The following is a 20301-nucleotide window of genomic DNA, read 5'->3' as shown; positions in this document are numbered from 1 at the left end:
CCATTGTGCACTATAAAACCAACACCCTTTTATTACACTAGCCCAACCTTTGTTCCCCCTCTTCATTGTCATTTCCGTCCCCCTTAACCTCCTCCTCCTCTCCCTAATTCCTCCCCTCACTTCGAGTGTAGAAAAGGCTCCCCAAAACTATGTCTAGTTAGATTTTTTGTCGGTCTTCCAAGCTGTGCCCATACATCTATCTGTATGTGTTAATAAACGACTCTACTCCTGAAGACTGGCGGTCTCCTGGCTCCTGAATTTTAATGAATTTCTAACAATATAAAAAAGTACAGTTTTTTCAAGATTTATTTCATTTGCACAATATGAAGAACTGAATAAATCTTACTTTTAGACTATTACATTAGTTAGAATAAAAACTAGGATCTGTGATTTGTTAGTTCATTTGTCAAAACATTTATTAAACTCACAAAAGTACAAATAAATAATTTATAATGGTTTTACTGACTAACAACTGCATTTGTTAATGTTAAGCATTTTGAATTTGATGCCTGCAACACACTCAAGAAAAGTTTACTGAATATTCAAGTTACACTGTTTCAACAAGAGAGGTGAATTAATAACAATATTTCGTCTACCATAGATAATACTGTAAAAAAGTCGACATGATTTTGAGTTTAAAAACTTCTGACAAAAGTCCATGTGCACTGTTATTCAACCCCCGGCCTCAGTACTTTGTGGAACATTCTTTTGCATTGATAAACTTTAATAAGCTCATGGCTTCTCTAGGAAAGTTCAAGGTCTTGGGACTCATTGCCCTTTTGATGCAGTAAAAATAAATCCTCTCTTAGCTTTTGTGACAGCTCTTTTGTTTACACCAAGGTTGCAACACTCCTTGAACATATCATTGGGTGGTGTTCATGTAACACATCATGACTCATGAATGTCTATATTGAGTTCTCAATGTTTTAATCATGTTATAACCCAACTTTAGGTCATACAGACTAGCAGTAGTTTTAGGATTAGCAATTTTATGTAGAGGTTAAAAAAAGATCTTACTATTTTAAAATACATTCATCATTCTTTGTTTATTAGCTTTATATTTTCCTTAGGATGTTGAATATTTCTAATTGCATTGTGTTATCACAACCACCAGACACTGGCAGTAGTGGAAGGTGTTTGGTGCCAGTTTTATTTGTAACCACTGGCAGTGAGACCTTAGGTTTTCTGATTGTTCAAAAATATAAAAAGTATTACTTTACTGGAATTCCAGTCCATACAGCTGTGCCTGTTGAAGATAAGATGGATTGTACTGTCTGTTTAAGCTTTCTTACTGTAATAACTCTCGTCTCTGTTAAACTTGTGGATGTGTCCTGTCGTCCACCACTAGATGGTGCTGTACAGGGCATTTGCGTGTTCTCTCCCAGCCTCGGCGTATTCGTGCCAACCTGGTAGAGACACATGGCAACAACAGGAAACAGCGGCACACCAGCACAGCACATGGCAGAGCCACAGCTAGCATGTAGGTAGGAGGCATGTAGAAGGGATACACTTGGGGAGACAAAAAGAAATCCCAGCCAAACAGCAATGCATGCATGACTGAGAGAGTCAGGGCCACGTAGCCCAGCCCAGACTGAAAGAGAAAAACATAAGTGTGAGAAGTACTGCTATAATAAATAACATGTAAATATACATGTCTTACTGCTCTCATTCATTACATACTTGTATACATTTTTAAATAAACTGCAACATTTTCATCGTTCACCTACTGTGTTAACTGGTATCATACCACAAGCACTAATAAAATTCATAATTATAATTTTTTTAATATACATTAATTCATTTCTATTGCCAGTTCCTATCAACTGTGCACTAAGCTCGAAAGCAGTAGTAACTCTGATCTTATTGGCACCAGTCCGAAAAAACACCCTCCTAATCAATTTTACCTGTTTAATCAATAAAAATATTACTGCTACAACTAATAATGATGTTTTACGACCCCATTGCACTGCCCATGAGTAAGAGATTATTTTCTTAAATCGGTAGCTGGGTGGTCTGGGTCCCTTCTGTGTGGAGTTTGCATGTTCTCCCTGTGTCTGCGTGGGTTTCCTCCCGGAGCTCCGGTTTCCTCCCACAGTCCAAAGACGTGCAAGTGAGGTAAATTGGAGATACAAAATTGTCCATGACTGTGTTTGACATTAAACTTGTGAACTGATTAAGTGTAACGAGTAACTACCGTTCCTGTCATGAATGTAACCAAAGTGTGTAAAACATGACGTTAAAATCCTAATAAATAAATAAAATAAAATAAATAAATTGGTAGCTTATATATATAGTGCTTACTTGAACAAAGGTGAACTCTCTCCATGTGAGGGCATTACTAACTGAGGGAAATGATGTGATGGCTAACAGGGCAAGTGCTCCCAACCCCAAGACACCACAAGACAGATACAGGTCAGAACGCCAAACCCCTGCCTCATCCCACGGTTTCTCCATACCAGCTTTCATCTGAAATATACACACATACGAATACAGAAGATAAAACAGAACACGTAATATAGGGCCATAAAATCCACAATTATGCTGTCAACATGACTATTTGAATTTTTAATAATTTAACTGAACATAACTAAGAATTGTTTTTCAACATGCAGCTTGAATATATGGCTGACAAAACAGGCATAGTCAGTTTTGTGGCTGTACATTGGGTCTAGTAGTTACTGTAGAATACTACGCTGGACACTGTTTTTTTTTTACACCTCTTGTCAAACCATGAATTTATAGACCTCAGACAAGGACCTTCCCCAAACTGTTACCACAGAGTTGAAAATTTACTGATTATTTAAAAGAAATACACCTGTTGGCAATGGCTGAAACAGAAACTCAATAATTAGGAGAGTTCGCATACTTTTGGCCAAATAGTGTAAATATCACAACATATTGCCAATTTAAATGTTTGTCTCAGGACATTTAGGTGTTTAATAATGAATGTTTACTGGAATTTTACATTCATCATGTTTGCAGTGGGTTTGACGTTACACTGAAACACTGGGTCAAAGTGAGCAGGCTTTGATATACTGTACATATTTTTATATATATACACTAACTGGAGGCAGGGCTTGAATTAAAGTTATTAGGAACCTAGTGCTGTGGGACACCCACTGTAATAAATGCACCACTGTCCCACCTTGATGGGCAAGTGCTAATCATTACCATATAAAGGATAATAACAAGCCAATACCTGTGAGTAAGCAGCATTGATGAGCCTGTGTTGTGTGGCAGTGCGCAGCGGATGGCAGAGGATATACACTCCATGCAGGGCAGCGCACAGGAAGCTCAGAAGACCAAGCTGTTTCCTCCGCAGCAGCCAGGCATCCAGGCAGCGAGGAAAACGCCGATATTTGGTGCCTCTCCACAGCTGTAACCATGCAGCAAACAGTCCCGGTAGATAAACCAGTGCCAGACTGACCAGTGCCACAGCCGAAAGGCTCTCATTCACTAGGTCGAGGCTTAAGCGATAGAAAGAGTTCTGCCCATTGGCCAGGTAGGGCAGAAGGATCCCACGAAGGAATCCATACCCATAGAAGAAAAGAAAGAGGAGGAAGATGATGATGACAGGGCTGCGCCATAATGGGAAAAAACGCAGTGTTGCCTTTTCAAGATCTCTTGCTTGACACAGGCCTCCCATGTCCGTTGGGTAAAAGCCCATGCGACGGGCGAGTTGGGCAACTTCATCATTTGCTTCAGCACTGTCACTGCATAGCGGCACCTAAAGCAGGACTTAGGTCAAAATCAAGGAACTTACAGAACTCTAGTTTTATTGCAGCAGAACTAAGTCCAGCACAACAGATATAGTATAAGAACAAAATATAGTATAGTATATATAAATAGTATAATATACAGTGTATCACAAAAGTGAGTATACCCCTCACATTTCTGCAGATATTTAAGTATATCTTTTCATGGGACAACACTGACAAAATGACACTTTGACACAATGAAAAGTAGTCTGTGTGCAGCTTATATAACAGTGTAAATTTATTCTTCCCTCAAAATAACTCAATATACAGCCATTAATGTCTAAACCACCGGCAACAAAAGTGAGTACACCCCTAAGAGACTACACCCCTAAATGTCCAAATTGAGCACTGCTTGTCATTTTCCCTCCAAAATGTCATGTGATTTGTTAGTGTTACTAGGTCTCAGGTGTGCATAGGGAGCAGGTGTGTTCAATTTAGTAGTACAGCTCTCACACTCTCTCATACTGGTCACTGAAAGTTCCAACATGGCACCTCATGGCAAAGAACTCTCTGAGGATCTTAAAAGACGAATTGTTGCGCTACATGAAGATGGCCAAGGCTACAAGAAAATTGCCAACACCCTGAAACTGAGCTGCAGCACAGTGGCCAAGATCATCCAGCGTTTTAAAAGAGCAGGGTCCACTCAGAACAGACCTCGTGTTGGTCGTCCAAAGAAGCTGAGTGCACGTGCTCAGCGTCACATCCAACTGCTGTCTTTGAAAGATAGGCGCAGGAGTGCTGTCAGCATTGCTGCAGAGATTGAAAAGGTGGGGGGTCAGCCTGTCAGTGCTCAGACCATACGCCGCACACTACATCAAATTGGTCTGCATGGCTGTCACCCCAGAAGGAAGCCTCTTCTGAAGTCTCTACACAAGAAAGCCCGCAAACAGTTTGCTGAAGACATGTCAACAAAGGACATGGATTACTGGAACCATGTCCTATGGTCTGATGAGACCAAGATTAATTTGTTTGGTTCAGATGGTCTCAAGCATGTGTGGCGGCAATCAGGTGAGGAGTACAAAGATAAGTGTGTCATGCCTACAGTCAAGCATGGTGGTGGGAATGCCATGGTCTGGGGCTGCATGGGTGCAGCAGGTGTTGGGGAGTTACATTTCATTGAGGGACACATGAACTCCAATATGTACTGTGAAATACTGAAGCAGAGCATGATCCCCTCCCTCCGGAAACTAGGTCGCAGGGCAGTGTTCCAGCATGATAATGACCCCAAACACACCTCTAAGACGACCACTGCTTTATTGAAGAGGCTGAGGGTAAAGGTGATGGACTGGCCAAGCATGTCTCCAGACCTAAACCCAATAGAACATCTTTGGGGCATCCTCAAGCGGAAGGTGGAGGAGTGCAAAGTCTCGAATATTCGCCAGCTCCGTGATGTCGTCATGGAGGAGTGGAAAAGCATTCCAGTGGCAACCTGTGAAGCTCTGGTAAACTCCATGCCCAGGAGAGTTAAGGCAGTTCTGGGAAATAATGGTGGCCACACAAAATATTGACACTTCAGGAACTTTCACTAAGGGGTGTACTCACTTTTGTTGCTGGTGGTTTAGACATTAATGGCTGTATATTGAGTTATTTTGAGGGAAGAATAAATTTACACTGTTATATAAGCTGCACACAGACTACTTTTCATTGTGTCAAAGTGTCATTTTGTCAGTGTTGTCCCATGAAAAGATATACTTAAATATCTGCAGAAATGTGAGGGGTGTACTCACTTTTGTGATACACTGTACATAATATAGTATAGTATATGGATAAAAGTATTGGAACAGCTCTTCTAATTATTGAATTCATGTGTTGTAGCAACAACATTTGCTAACAGGTGTAATGAATTAATTTATATAAAGAAAATTATGAAATTAGTATAAAGAAAAGTTTGCAGCAACAGTTTAAGGAAGGCTCTTTCCTATTCCAGCATGACTGTACCTCTGTGCACAAAGCAAAGTCTATGAAGACATGAAGAAAAGCTCAGTTTAAAGAAACTCTAGTGACCTGCACAGAGCCCTGACCTCAGCACTACTGATCAGCTTTGGAATGAACTGCAAGATCAATTTAGGCTTTCTTGAGCCTATTTAAATACAAATTGCTTATCAAATGGGATATCTAACAAGGTGTCCTAATACTTTTGGCCATATAGTTTATTTCAGATCACACTCCATGGGTAAGTCTTCATTTGCTGTATAAACTAGCCATAGAACTCACTGGTTAGCAGAGCTACAGATTAGAGATGTACCGATCGGGGTTTTTGGCTCCGATCTCCGATCTCCTTTCAGGGGGGGGCTTTAAGAGACAGTGTGTGTGTGCCTTTAAGAGAAATGATCTGTTCACTGTATCGCTTAAAGTGATTCACGAGTCGATTCATTTTTCGCGAAGCGTAAGTTTCTCTTCTCAGTTATCTCTCCGTGTTTACTGTTATTAATTAATGTCGTGGTTTTAAATAAACACCAACTAATACAGAACATTTTGTGTGACTCTCTTACATTAAAAAGCTTCATTAAACTGCTATTACCACAGATCTGTAACTGAGTCAGACTCGTTCCGTCTAAGGAGCTAAAAGTTTTCTGATGATCCTAAAAGTTCAGCAGATGATCCTGAACTAACGAATTTGGTAATGAATAAACTTTTGCCTCTGATTGGCTCTGTAACATTTTCTGTTCTCATCTACATCACAAGCAAGAACCGCTTACGATTTACCAAAGTGAACCAGGAGTTTATATAACGTGCTGATAGAATCGACTCAGATGTGACCGGGTTGAATTATCTTTTTAAAGTAAATATTTAAATCAGCAAAATTACATCGTATGTATGATGCACAACGTTAATGATGTTATTTTAGGTCATGAAGAGCTTTCACGATGGTTTCTGTACGATTGTTGACGAATTTTGATGTTATGGTTGGCGCTTTGTAGCTCAAAGTCTGGATCAATCCACTGAGCTGTTAACTTAACGTGATCTTTTATATATCACACGATCGGATCGGCTACATTTAGGAAATATCGGCCGATCACCGATAGCATATTTTGATTAAAAATCGGCCGATACCGATTCATAGCCGATCGATCGTTCCATCTCTACTACAGATCTCTACAGTCTCACCCTCAGTGTGCATGAGCCAGTTTTGCTTACAGAGGTTTTGAAGGTCCTAACACAAACTGGGAAGGCTCATTACAAAATTCTGAATTGTAGTTGAGCACAGATATTGAAGGAGGAGGCCTGGCCTTACAATCAGCATTACAATTAATTCCAAGGGTGTTAACTGGGTGTTAAAGATACAGACAATGCCTATTGTAAAAAGCGCTATATAAATAAACTTGACTTGACTTGACTTGAGTTAGGGCTCTGTGCATACCACTGGAGTTCCATTTCACCAAATTTGTGAAACCATGTTATTATGGATATTTGCAATTTGTACACATGGTGCAGTCATACAAAAAAAGTTAAAACTATATGATTTATTTTACATAATTGATTGTATACACACTCAATAATTAAAAGAGCTGTCGATACTTCTCATACATTTGTCCATATAGTGTAAACTAAAGTCACCATTCAGCATATTAGTTTGCTTATTCTTTCATCTAAAAGGCCTGGCCCTTACACAAGCCAGACCTGCAAGAGCCTTACTGACCTGTCTGGTGCCATCTTGTGAGCCAGTCTGCAGTGTCCATGCTGAGATTGTGTTGAACCCCTTAACTATCGTGCTTTCTGGGAACATTACGGCTAGCTGCTCCGCATTAGACTGCCTCTCGCTGTTCATTTCTACTCCATTACTCACATCCACAAGGATTTTCCCAGTCAATGCTGCCCTGAGACCCAGCAGAGATGAGTAGTACTCAGGATAAAGGGCCAGGAAGACAATTCTCTTGGCCCTTTTTACCGCCCCCTCTTGGTTGTGCAGCTCCACCGTGTCAGGAAACAGACCAGGAGAAATGCGCTTCACACAGCGACTTCCTACAACCACATTGAAACCACACGCCACCAACCGGACAGCCAGGGAGCGTGAGAAGTCACCAGAACCCACTATGGCCACTGTGGTCCTGTCAGGAGCTACAAGTAAAGCATCATCTGTGCAGTCTGTGTTTGAGAGCAAAGGGGCTCTCGTTTCATCTGACATCGCCACTGCTCCTAGCTGGAGAAAAAATATTTTCAAATATAATTGATGCACCTATTTAATCATCTATTTAATATAAATCATCATATAAATACAAAGTGGCTTGTAGATGTCTTCAGAGCTCAATGCAATACTGCACTATAATAACAAACTGTTTTGGGTACAGACTAAGAAAGTCTTAGTCCCCCCCCCCCCCACACACACACACACACACACAAAACGGATATTTACATTTACCGCATTTAGCAGACGCTTTTATCCAAAGCAACCTACATTTACACCGATCAGCAATAACATTAAAACCACCTCCTTGTTTCTACAATCACTGTCATTTTATCAGCTCCACTTACCATATAGAAGCATTTTGTAGTTCTACAATTACTGACTGTAGTCCATCTGTTTCTCTACATGCTTTGTTAGCCCCCTTTCATGCTGTACTTCAATGGTCAGGACCACCACAGGACCACCACAGAGCAGATATTATTTAGGTGGTGGATCATTCTCAGCACTGCAGTGACACTGACATGGTGGTGGTGGGTTAGTGTGTGTTGTGCTGCAGCGCCGATGACGTTTTTAAACACCTCACTGTCACTGCTGGACTGAGAATAGTCCACCAACCAAAAATATCCAGCCAACAATGCCCCGTGGGCAGCGCCCTGTGACCACTGATGAAGGTCTAGAAGATGACCAACTCAAACAGCAGCAATAGATGAGCGACCGTCTCTGACTTTACATCAACAAGATGGACCAACTAGGTAGGAGTGTCTAATAGAGTGGACAGTGAGTGGACACGGTATTTAAAAACTCCATCAGCGCTGTGTCTGATCCACTCATACCAGCACAACACACACTAACACACCACCATAATGTCAGTGTCACTGCAGTGCTGAGAATAATCCACCACCTAAATAATACCTGCTCTGTGGTGGTCCTGTGGGGGTCCTGACCATTGAAGAACAGCATGAAAGGGGGCTAACAAAGCATGCAGAGAAACAGATGGACTACAGTCAGTAATTGAAGAACTATAAAGTGCTTCTATATGGTAAGTGGAGCTGATAAAATGACAGTGATTGTAGAAACACGGAGGTGGCTGATCAGTGTATACATTTATTCTAAATGACTGTAACATATTCCATTAGGCATGTTTACAATGTGTTAAGTCACCTCTCCTTATAATAACATTTTTATAACATAACTTTCCTTCTGTACATGCCTAACCTCTGGAATGAGATAGTGCCAACACTGTACTTTGAGCCTGGGTTCTTAGATTGAATGTGTTTTCTTTTATTATAAAGGAAGGATAAGAAAAAAGAAAAAACAATAAAGAATATTCTATATTACAGTCATTTATTTAGTTTATTAATTTAGTTTGGATTTAAGTCATCTACTAAAATCCAGAATCACAGTTAAGTTTCATTTCAGCTCTAACGGGAAACAGAAAGCACTGACATCACTGATGTGATCATATTACACACAACACTAACACATAAACACACGTTCCTAAACCATCATGCTTATAGTTAATGTGACTGTTGGTGTAAAAAAAGTTTGTAATATTTAACTCACTCCGTCAGTTTACCTTCTGTCGTAGAGCTGCACTGCCTGTGTGTATGTGTGTGTGTGACATAAGTACCGCCCATTAGCAGTCTGTGGGATGCAGATATTGGCCTTTTTATCAGATTAAATTCTATCAAGAGCCCTACAGAGACAAAAGGTTTTACTTGTTCAGCAAGAGAAGCAGAAAAAATTTAAAAAAGAAATACAACAACAACAATAATAATATTAGGTCTAATAATACAAAACTAAATCAATAAAATGATCAATAATACAGTACATTAGGCAAATTAAGAAATAAGCAGTGATAGGGTATTTCAAATACCATAGCATATGGACTATGTCTGTCTCCAGTCTCAAATTTATCTGTATAGCATTTTTTTTACAATGGACATCAAAGCAACTTTACAGTTCAGAGGTCCAAAAACTCCTAATAAGCAAGTCGGGGACAACATTGGCAAAAACATTCTAAATGTTAAATGGGGAATCCTTGTGAGGAACCAGACTCAACAGGGACCTCCATCCCATTTGAATGGCTTAGACAGATTAAATGAACAGATGCTAAAAAGATGTTAAAAATGTAGTTTTTACAAAGTTTATAATTTCATAATCCTCTAATTCGGTCTTTGGTAGAATTAAGTGAGATGCTTCATGTAATTTTTCTACAACACCTGACAGCATCTTAACCAGGAGACCTTAACCCATCTGACAATCACTTCCTCAGACAAAGCTAACTGTATTTGTTGGACACCTGACCAGGTCAGTAGCACTGCTGAGATTAGAACTCTAGAGCTCAAGCTCTTTCTAGTCATTAGCTAACATATTAGACTGCATTATTACTACTATTATTATTAATTTATATTTATTGTTATTTTTTAAATTAATTTAGTATTTTTTTGTCTTAAATACAATAACATCACTTATGTGGAGCCATATTTTTGACACACTTCTATTTGTATAAAGGTAACGTATTTTCTCAGAAAGTCAATAGATATTTCAGCAAGACAATGCCAGACCTTGTACTGTATGCACCACAACAGCCTGACTTCATAGACACAGAGTGCTTGTGCTTGACTGGCCTGCCTACTGTCCAGATTTGTCTCCTAATGAAAATGTGTGGTTCATCATGAAAAGGAGAATCAGACAGTCCGACCATGGACTAATGGCCAGCTGAAGTCTTGTATCAAACATGAATGCCACTTGGAAAACTGCAACAGTTAGTATCAGTTAGTAGTTTAGTTCCCAAACAATAAATGGTGTACTTGATAGGGACGGTGATGGAACACAGTGGTGAACATGCGTGTCCCAGTTGTCTGGAGTGTGACACGCTTGGTGTTCCATAAGGACGGAGGAAGCTGTGAGACTGCCTGCGCTGGAACGCTACGAGGCTTTTAGGGATGAAGAGTGAATCTAAAGACCTGTTAAACGACGATGCTGAACCAGTCCGGGAGTCTAATCCTAAATCAGACTATTTATCCGTGTTGGTGGTGTTAGTGCTCGGCATCGGTGTGGTGTTGTCAGCTCTGATTTCGGGACATGCGCATTGCTGTGTAACATGGTGGGTACCAGATCAAATCTGCTTCACACAGCCGCATCATTATTATCATTACAGTACAGCGGCGCAAATCACTGAAGTAATCTTCTTAATAATTTTACAGTATAACATTACTACAATGCGATTAAATATAATGTGATATAATACACATCAACACAGGGTATTGTACTGTTTTCTATGGAGATAAACTGTGTATATGAAATGTAATTGGTGTCGTTGCGTATTTCTACCACCAGGTGGGGCGGTGGAGTTATTAATAATAATGCTTTTAACGAATTTCCGTCAAAATATACTTTTGTGTTTAGGAGACGCTTTTATCCAAAGCGACTTACATTACAGTATACAGTCTGAGTAACTGAGGGTAAGAGCCTTGCTCAAGGGCCCAACAGCAGCAACCTGGCAGTGGTGGGACTTGAACCTTCTGATTACTAGTCCAGTACCTTAACCACTAGGCTACATCTTTATCAAAGCCTGCACAGCTGTCTAAAGTCTATTCAGCTTTTTTAGTTTAATCCATTATTTTTTAATACATGGTAATTTATTTTGTAAACATACATAGTATTAAGAAAAAAAATCATTTTCACTGGAAAATTCAGACTGGTCAGGGTCGTGGTGGGTATGTCTTTACTGTCTCACTCAGACATAGTAGCAATTTACCGCAGCCAATCAACCTGCAAGTTGTGGGAGGTGGAAGGGAACCAAAACACCCATAAAAAAGTACAAAAGGAGAACATGCAACATTTTCAGACAGTTGTCAGAAGTCAGGATGAAACCCAGCTCCCTGGGGCTGATGTAGCTTTTAGTATGTGTTGTCCAGCACTGAAGTATTTAATTTTATCATGTAGACCAGGTATCTTTTAACCTTTTCCTATCAAAGCCACAAAAAGTATTACATTTATTACTGTGCATAAAGACCAATGATGCCCTGTGATGGTGCCCTGTCCAGGGTGTTTCTGTGTGCCCCTGGAACCAGTGATCTTCTGATTACTAGTCCAGTACCTTAACCACAAGGCTACGGGTTTATTAAGGCCTGTTTGTACAGCTGTCTAAAATCTATTCAACTTTTTTTAGTTTAATCCATTATTTTTTGATATATGTTAATGTAGTTTGTAAACATTCATAGTATTGCGGAAAAAAATTCTATTCACTGGAAAATGCGGACTGATCAGGGTCATGATGTGTGTCATTACTGTCTCACTCAGACATAGTAGCAATTTTGAACAGCCAATTAACCTGCAAGTTTCTGGTAGGTGAAAGGGAACCAAAACACCAATAAAAAGTACAAAAAGGTTGATGTAACTTTTAGTACGTGTTGTCCAGCACTGAAGTATTTAATTTTGTCATGTAGACCAGGTATTCTTTAACCTTTTCCTGTCAAAGTCACCAAATGTATTAAATTTATTACTATGCATAAAGACCAATGATGCCCTGCGATGGACTGGTGCCCTGTCCAGGGTGTTTCTGTGTGTCTTGCGCCCATTGAGAGCTGGGACCGGCTCTAGAACACCCCACAACCCTGATTAAAGTTAGCGGTTTAGAAAGTGAGTAAGTGGAAGACCAGGAAGCAACAAATGTGGGATGATGGAGTTAAAATGATGGTTTTAAACAGTTTAATTTAATAAAATAATTCCCAAAAACTCCAAAGTCAACTAGAAGGCACTGTTTCTTACTTGCAAGAAAGGGGGTTCCTAAGAACAAGAGGCCAAGCACTAACACTATAGTGTTACAATAGTCATAATAATAATAACATAATAATTATTTGTGCTTACAAAATGATTAGTAATTATTGCATACATGTTTATTTTTACTTTATTACCAATACCAGGTGCACATGGCCAGATCTAACATTAAACTAAGTAGAGAGTCTATTATCAAACATTGTTTAATAGATCCCTTGTAATTAGATTCAGTTCTCTGATTTATAGTTATACCAGCATAATACGGTGCTGTGGGTAATGTAATCCTAATGTTATTTCTTCACAGGAACATAAACATTTCATGCTTTGATGCATCTTCCCTCTTGGTAAACCAGTTGAAAGAATGGGCAACTGAAAGCTGTCCTCCAAATAGCCAAAAGTGTCTGTACTCTGTGAGTATTAAATAAAGGAAAAGCACCATAAGGATATTATAAAAGCTTTAAATTATGTTTCAATACATTTGAATATGACAATTAAAGCTTAATAAAGTTTAATAGTGTTAATTCATAAAATATTGTTTACTACAGTTGGTGGATGTAATTGGGGATGATATTATTGCCACTCACACTTCTCCTGTTATGAGGTTTGTGGATGACATCACCTTTAACTTCAGCAGTACAAACACAGAAGGCTGTGAGATCAAGGTGTGTATTGGTATTGCATTTTTCAAAAGTAGATTTCTATTTAGTATAATCGTTCTATAAGAAGTATATAAATAGTAACTATATCAGTGACATTGAGAAGAATACATTTTCTTGACTTTTTATAGACATTAACCTATCTTTACCTTTTTGGCTTGTATAATATGACTCAGAAATTACAAGCTCATGGATCTTACTTCCCTGTCTCTGCTCTCCATCTCTTTTCCTCTTTTAAAATGTGCTGCAGGGTCACTCTAAGTCCCGTAGCTGGTATGCCATATTTGATTCAGGAACCAACTATAAAATTCTGTACAATCTTGTGAGAGGTGAGTTTGATGTCCTTACTTTTTCTGTAAATGAACTTTCGATTGCCATAGTTGTAGAAGCTGTCGTGCAACACAGAAACCTGTGTTCCTAAATTGGCATCTTAAAACTTGACTGAAGTTTGTTGCTGATCACATGGACAAACAAATGGCAGCCTCCATGATTCCATGGTGATATAAAATGCTTGACTGTGGACAGTGCCATCCATTATGGGTTATATCTGACTATCTGACAGGGTGAAAATGTAAGTTTTTTCTTGTACTTTTTAATGAGTGGAGTGCAACTAGCCCTATTTATGTGGGCATTGAGAAGTCATCAGGTGGAGTTTAATGACAATATTTGTATTTATTTCTTCTATTTTTCTTTCTATTTTTCTTTATTTTATTTATTTATCCACCTGTGATATTGCCCCGATGTTGTGTAGCTGCTCACCATTCAGTTATATTATTCAGATCAAGAAAAAAAAAAAAACAGACTAATGAACGCCCTGTCTGTGTGTTTTTTCTTCTATAGGCAGTGGTCTGTCTTCATCACCCAGCTTTACAGAGTCCAGCAGTGATCGTGTATGCACACAGTACTCCTCAACTAGACTGAAACTGGACCCATAAACTCGTCTATCACTTAAATCCCATAAATGTTTTAACTTTTGCAGTGTGTATATACTGGTCATTTTATTAAATTTACCTGTCTTGGCCATCAGCAAACCGACAAATAAACATCTTTCTGTGGAAGCCCTGATTCTAGCATTAGTGGCAACTGACCATTACTAATTTTAGCTTCTATTTTGCAGTTTTTGGTGGTCTTAAATAAATAAGAACATATAACTGCTGTCCAATTTATTTTTTGTGTAAACTAACATTTTAAACCAACCAGTATTAAAATCTTGAAACTGCTGGTAGTTTGTTAAGGCTGTTTGAAGAGAAACAAATGAATAAAGAGTTTATTTCGTCAATACATTTGTCTGAGATGTCAACATTATTTAAAAATCATTACATGTCTCCAGAAAAAGGACGATTTAAATAAATGAACTTTATATGAAATTTTGGGGGTGTGAAACATGTATCATCAACTTGAAAAACATAAGATAGATACTAGAAATCAGCCCCCAAATTTTGCATTGCAGAGATCCTTAAAAACTACACAAAACACTTTTAGCGCCATTAAATCTATTATGCCAAGACATTCTATTTCTTTTTATTTATTTTATTTATCCAGTAAAGAAAAAAATGTCAGTATCAATGCGTTCCAGTAGTTCAAGCTGCAGTACTCACAGCTCCCTCAGTCCCACTGTCCTCACCACAGTTCCCAAGGCAAAGTCATCTGGAGTGTGTCGGAAAACAGACCAGCTACACATCGCCTCAAGTCCACAGAAGTTCACATGTATAAAAACACACAGTCCAGCTATGCCAGAATCATCACTGCACTACAATGTGACCTATTTTATACACAAATACCAGAGCCTGGACCAGTTTCAATAACATTGCATCCTTATACATCAGCATATTTTAATACAGTGTAAATCTAATACACTTAATTTGAACTATTTTAAATACGCAAATAATTGACTCACAAGTTTAAGCTTTTATGTCAAAAAATCCAAAAGGCTACAGTTTTCATTTTTTGATGAATGCATTTTTTTACGAAATGTAATAAATCTTGTGTGTAATTTGCAGTAAATGTATGTGTTGTGAAGACATATTCTCTTTCTCTTTTTTGTGTGTGTGTGTGTAGTTCCTACACTCTCTGAGCTACATATCACCCTTTCACAAATCCATACCCTCTCAGCACACACACACACACACACACACACACACACTCACACACACACACACACACACAGATACAAAGCAATAAATACGTTCAGTGTACAATCAAAAACACACATTTGTGTACAGTAAATTCAGGTCTACTTTACCTACAGTGACCCACCCATGTGGCAAAGATAACTGAAATATCTTACTTATTCAAGCTTTATGAATAATTAAAATTTCATTAATAAACATTAATACCTACATATTATTCCTTTTGTACATAATAAGTTCCTGACTTGTCTGACCTCCAGCAATGTTAATTTATACTGAACTAGAGTAGGGCCATGTAGTGCCTAGGGCAGGCTGACATTTACACATACATGCCCTGAATATTACTGTCACTATCTGATGTACTGTACTGAGCATTTGTGTTCAGAAAGGGTGAAGATAAAGCATGTGTGTCCTTGTCTGTCTGATGTTTTACCCCAGCAGTAATAAAAGCATCTAAAGATGTGTTTATGAACGCTGACGTAGGAGTTATTAGTAATGTATTGCTGTCATCCTACTTTAATTATGATGTAATTATGGCATATACGGAAACTTGTTTATGAGATTCTTATGTCATAAAGATTTTAGGTAAAGTACTGCTTTATTCTATATAGAATAGATGTAGTTTAATGTTACATTTCGGTAAAATACGCTAGCACACCAGAGCTGGGATTTCGAATACATAGTATTGAATCTCAGCTCTGTGGCTATATGAACAACATTTGGCTGTTGTTCATCCAGGGAAGGGAGCCAGATAGGGACCTCATAACTGATGCAATTACGACCTCTGTTGGCTGATGGCGTCTGCACAGAGAGAAAAATAATGTTAATCAGGGTGTGGCTCTCTGTGCGCAAGGCTGGTCGACATATGAACTCACCTCGTGCAGGTGAAAAGATGCAGTCGGCTACTGCTCACGTGTCGGAGGGGGTGTGTGTCAGTTTGCTCTCCTCAATTGGGGTGGGGGTCAGCACCAGAAGAGAGGAAGCATGATGCGCTAAAGATTGGGAGAAAAAGGGAGAAAATGCATGACATTTTTTTACATTTTTTAAATATTATTTTACTGTTTCAAAAAATAAACTTATAAATATGGTATTAAAATCCACTGGTCACTGCTAAAATCCACTAACATGATTTACAAATACATAAATACATATTATAAAGCCTACAATATGTTTATTTTGGCACTATCTTTGATCAAAATCATTATTTTTGTTTTACTACTTTCTAATAATCAGTTTTGTCTGAAGTGTCAGTGCCATTTAATGTAATTCAAATTAAATAACTTATATAACTTAAAAAATGTAACTGAACTGAACAAAAAAGAGAAAAAAATAATTTAATGTTCAAATAATGACACCAAATTGTGGCTCCAATCTTACCAACAATATTCAGATTTCTACATTTATAAACAGATAATTTTGCACTGAAAAGATAAAGTAATGTAAACAAACAAGCTGCTCTAGCAATTGAATACATATAGTGACGTTCTCAGGTAAAATGATGAATTATGAAGAAAAAATAGAGGACATGCTGATAGTGTGTAGTGCAGATCACACAGATCTGTGTTTGAGATATGTTTTGAACAATAATCTTTGTGTACAAGTGGGTGGGTGGAAAGAAACACGCACTAAAACACTAATAGGAAATTGAATACAAATGTATCATTCTTTACTAGCTCTTACTACTACCTTTACCTCATTTTTTACTATATGGCTTATTGCATGATTTCTTTTTATTCGAAAGCCTGTTCAGAAGTTTGAATTAAAAAGGTTGTGCTCTTGATTGGCTGGTCACGTGCTGAAAGAACAGCTCCAGTTCGTACTGAAAATTGATGTGAATTTTTCCAGTATCAGGAAATTCAGAGGCATTTAACTGGCACCACGGGGGGCCAAATAGCGAGACAAAGTCAAAATAAAAGATCAGATTTATAATTACTGTCTGTGTCTCAATGAGCAAATGGATGCATTCCTAATTCTCTCTAATCCATATAATCTCCAGAATAAGTGAGTATTGTTGTTTGGATTTGTCGTTTGGTTGGTAAATGCGATCACCGAAGCACTAATCCAAATTGCAGCGGGCACTTTGCCCCGAGTTGGTTACGTCAGCGCGTCTTTGATCTCTCCTCAGCTGGGTCTGGAGCTGGCAGGGCATCACGGCAGTGCCAACACAGACAGTCGCACTGTCAACTCTGTGAACCATAAGTAAGAGTGGCATCGCACAAATTCCCCTCCGGTGCACCAAGCCTAGGGTCATTTCCATTTTTTTTACATCTCAGAAGAGAGTGGTACCTCCTGGTGCTCGGGCGTCTCTGCTTTTATTATTTTTTCAGTCGCACTTTGAAGGTCCATCATTGCACCCAAAAACCACGCCGGCGTTTTTACGCGAGTTTCTCGGGTGCTGCAGAGGAAGCGACTGGTCGGGGCTGTTCTGGCTTTTATCATCATGGTGGTGGCAGTGCTGGTCGCGATCCCGCTGCTGCTCCAAAGCTCCACGATCTCCGCGCACTACGAGATGATGGGAACCTGCCGCATGATCTGCGACCCGTACAGCCCCAAAACGAGCGCCACAGCTCTCGAAGTCATTCAGGATATCGGTGCTTTGCCTCCACCGCCTCCCCCATCTTTTTCCCGCGGGACCAAAGGGGAGCCGGGCCGCCCAGGAAAGCCCGGACCGAGGGGTCCTCCCGGAGAACCGGGACCACCCGGACCGAGGGGGCCGCCCGGAGAGCGCGGGGACTCCGCCAAAATCGGCTTCACCGGAGGTCCACAGGGAACAGCTCGGACTGACACTGGAGAACTTGGCTCTGCTTTTGGGAGCGTCAAGATTGCGTTTTATGTCGGGCTTAAGAACCCTCATGAGGGTTATGAAGTTCTGCGCTTTGATGATGTCGTAACAAATTTAGGGAACCACTATGATCCCTCCACCGGCAAGTTCACCTGCCAAGTGTCTGGAATCTACTTCTTCACATATCATGTACTGATGCGAGGGGGAGATGGTACCAGCATGTGGGCAGACCTCTGCAAAAACGGACAGGTACATACTTTTTTATTTTAGTGGCCTGGACAGTTTATGGGTTTTTTTTAACTACAACTAAAATAAAAAAGTTACTACAGTTATTTTAATGCGCACATAATTGATAGACTAATCGAAAATCGAAGCTACAGATGAATCTAAACATGAATTTAAAAATATAATTCATCAACACAATGATTTGTTGTCAAATTATATAAATTGAATGACTGTTGATGTCATATATTTTAGTGGGTAGCACTGTCGCCCCACAGCAAGAAGGTCCTGGGTTCGATCCCCAGGTGGGGCGGTCTGGGTCCTTTCTGTGTGGAGTGTGGGTTTTCTTTGGGAGCTTTCCTCCCACAAAGACCTGCAAGTGAGGTGAATTGGAGATACAAAATTTTCCATGACTGTGTTTGATATAACCTTGTGAATTGATTAATCTTGTTAAGGAGTGACTACAGTGTCTGTCATGAATGTAACCAAAGTGTAAAACATGACGTTAAAATCCAAACAAACAAAAAAGACTATTATAAACACTTAATGCAGTGAGTAGAGGTTAGTGCTGTCAACTCACAGCAAGAAAGGGTCTGGGTTCATTCTCTGGCCGGGTGGCCAGGGTCTTTTCTGTGTGGAGTTTTTACATTTACAGTTTTAATGTTCTCCCTGTGTCAGTGTGGGTTTTCTCTGGGAGCTCCGGTTTCCTCCCACAAGTCCAAAGACATGCAGTCAGGCCAATTGGAATGAATTACCTGTGATGGACTGGCGACCTGTCTGGAGTGTTTCCTGCCTTCCGTCCAGTGAATCAGACCCAGCACTAATTTATATCATTATACTGTATATGACAACTTTAGCATGACTTTTTAAAAAAAAATCATTATTATGTTGTTTTTTAGAGAGACATTCACTTTTAATCTTAGGCACATTAGAAAATTCTATGTTACAAGTGTAGTTATTAGAAATGAATTATTTTAAAACATTAAATTATATTATAAATAAAATAATAAGTAATGTAAAAATAATATATATAAATAATCTCAAGTAGTCCAGAAGTATCTTTTACCTTTCAATTCTACATCATAAACTTTGAATGCTGGTCTTGACAGATCAAACTATTAGGTAAAAATACATTTAAATTTCTTGGTTTTAATTTTCTGTCTCTATCTGGATTTGATTTTGTCCTTGCTGGTGAACAGGTACGTGCAAGTGCCATTGCCCAGGATGCTGACCAGAACTACGACTATGCCAGCAATAGTGTGGTGCTGCATTTGGATTCAGGTGATGAGATATACATTAAACTTGATGGTGGTAAGGCACACGGCGGAAACAACAACAAATACAGCACGTTTTCTGGATTTATACTTTACCCTGACTAAGATGGGACACACAATTTTTCTCTGAATGGACTTTTACTTTTTGTTTTGGTATACAATGCAATATATAATTATAGTGCTTCATTTCTGTGGCTGTGTCTCAGATGACCATCTACTACGACCAGACACTATAAGTTTGTATAAATCTCTAATGTAGATTATATAACAATTGTGCTAATTAAATTAAACTAAAAGTTAAAACTATCAAAAAATAATTGGAATTCTTCATTATTTGTCTGTGATAAAGTCCATAGTGAGTTCTTGACATTTTTGGTGCAAACAAGCCAGGTTCCCGTCACATCTAGCAGGAGCAAATGTAAGTGTATGTAAAATTATTATTTTAAAGGTTTTAATCTTACATTTGCACCAAACTCTTTAGTGCCCACATTAGTAACCATGTCAGTTTTTGTTTTTTGTTTTGTTTTGTGAAGCTTTCTTATTTCATGTCATGGTAAATGATGGGACAG

The 20301-nt window shown here is 38.9% G+C and overlaps 2 protein-coding genes across 2 annotated transcripts; one reads left to right on the top strand and one right to left on the bottom strand.

Moving 5' to 3' along the window:
- Nucleotides 1–1226: 1226 nt before the first annotated feature.
- On the bottom strand, nt 1227–9472 carry steap3 (STEAP family member 3, metalloreductase). The gene is made up of 5 exons (XM_063005949.1): nt 9448–9472; nt 7399–7899; nt 3200–3727; nt 2302–2466; nt 1227–1591 (listed from the first exon to the last, which is right to left on the bottom strand). The coding sequence occupies exons 2-5, from the start codon at nt 7882–7884 to the stop codon at nt 1313–1315; spliced, it is 1458 nt and encodes a 485-aa protein (XP_062862019.1). The 5' UTR covers nt 7885–7899; nt 9448–9472; the 3' UTR covers nt 1227–1312.
- An 8422-nt stretch (nt 9473–17894) lies between these two features.
- On the top strand, nt 17895–19920 carry c1ql2 (complement component 1, q subcomponent-like 2). Its single transcript, XM_063005868.1, has 2 exons — nt 17895–18485; nt 19658–19920. Exons 1-2 carry the CDS (start codon nt 17895–17897, stop codon nt 19835–19837), a joined length of 771 nt encoding a protein of 256 aa, XP_062861938.1. The 3' UTR covers nt 19838–19920.
- The last annotated feature ends 381 nt before the right edge of the window (nt 19921–20301 follow it).

Source organism: Trichomycterus rosablanca, chromosome 12 (assembly GCF_030014385.1).
Source record: "Trichomycterus rosablanca isolate fTriRos1 chromosome 12, fTriRos1.hap1, whole genome shotgun sequence".
In the NCBI taxonomy this organism is placed as follows: Eukaryota; Metazoa; Chordata; class Actinopteri; order Siluriformes; family Trichomycteridae; genus Trichomycterus; species Trichomycterus rosablanca.
Note: the sequence above shows the minus strand (reverse complement) of the source record. Positions and strands in the feature narration are given on the sequence as shown.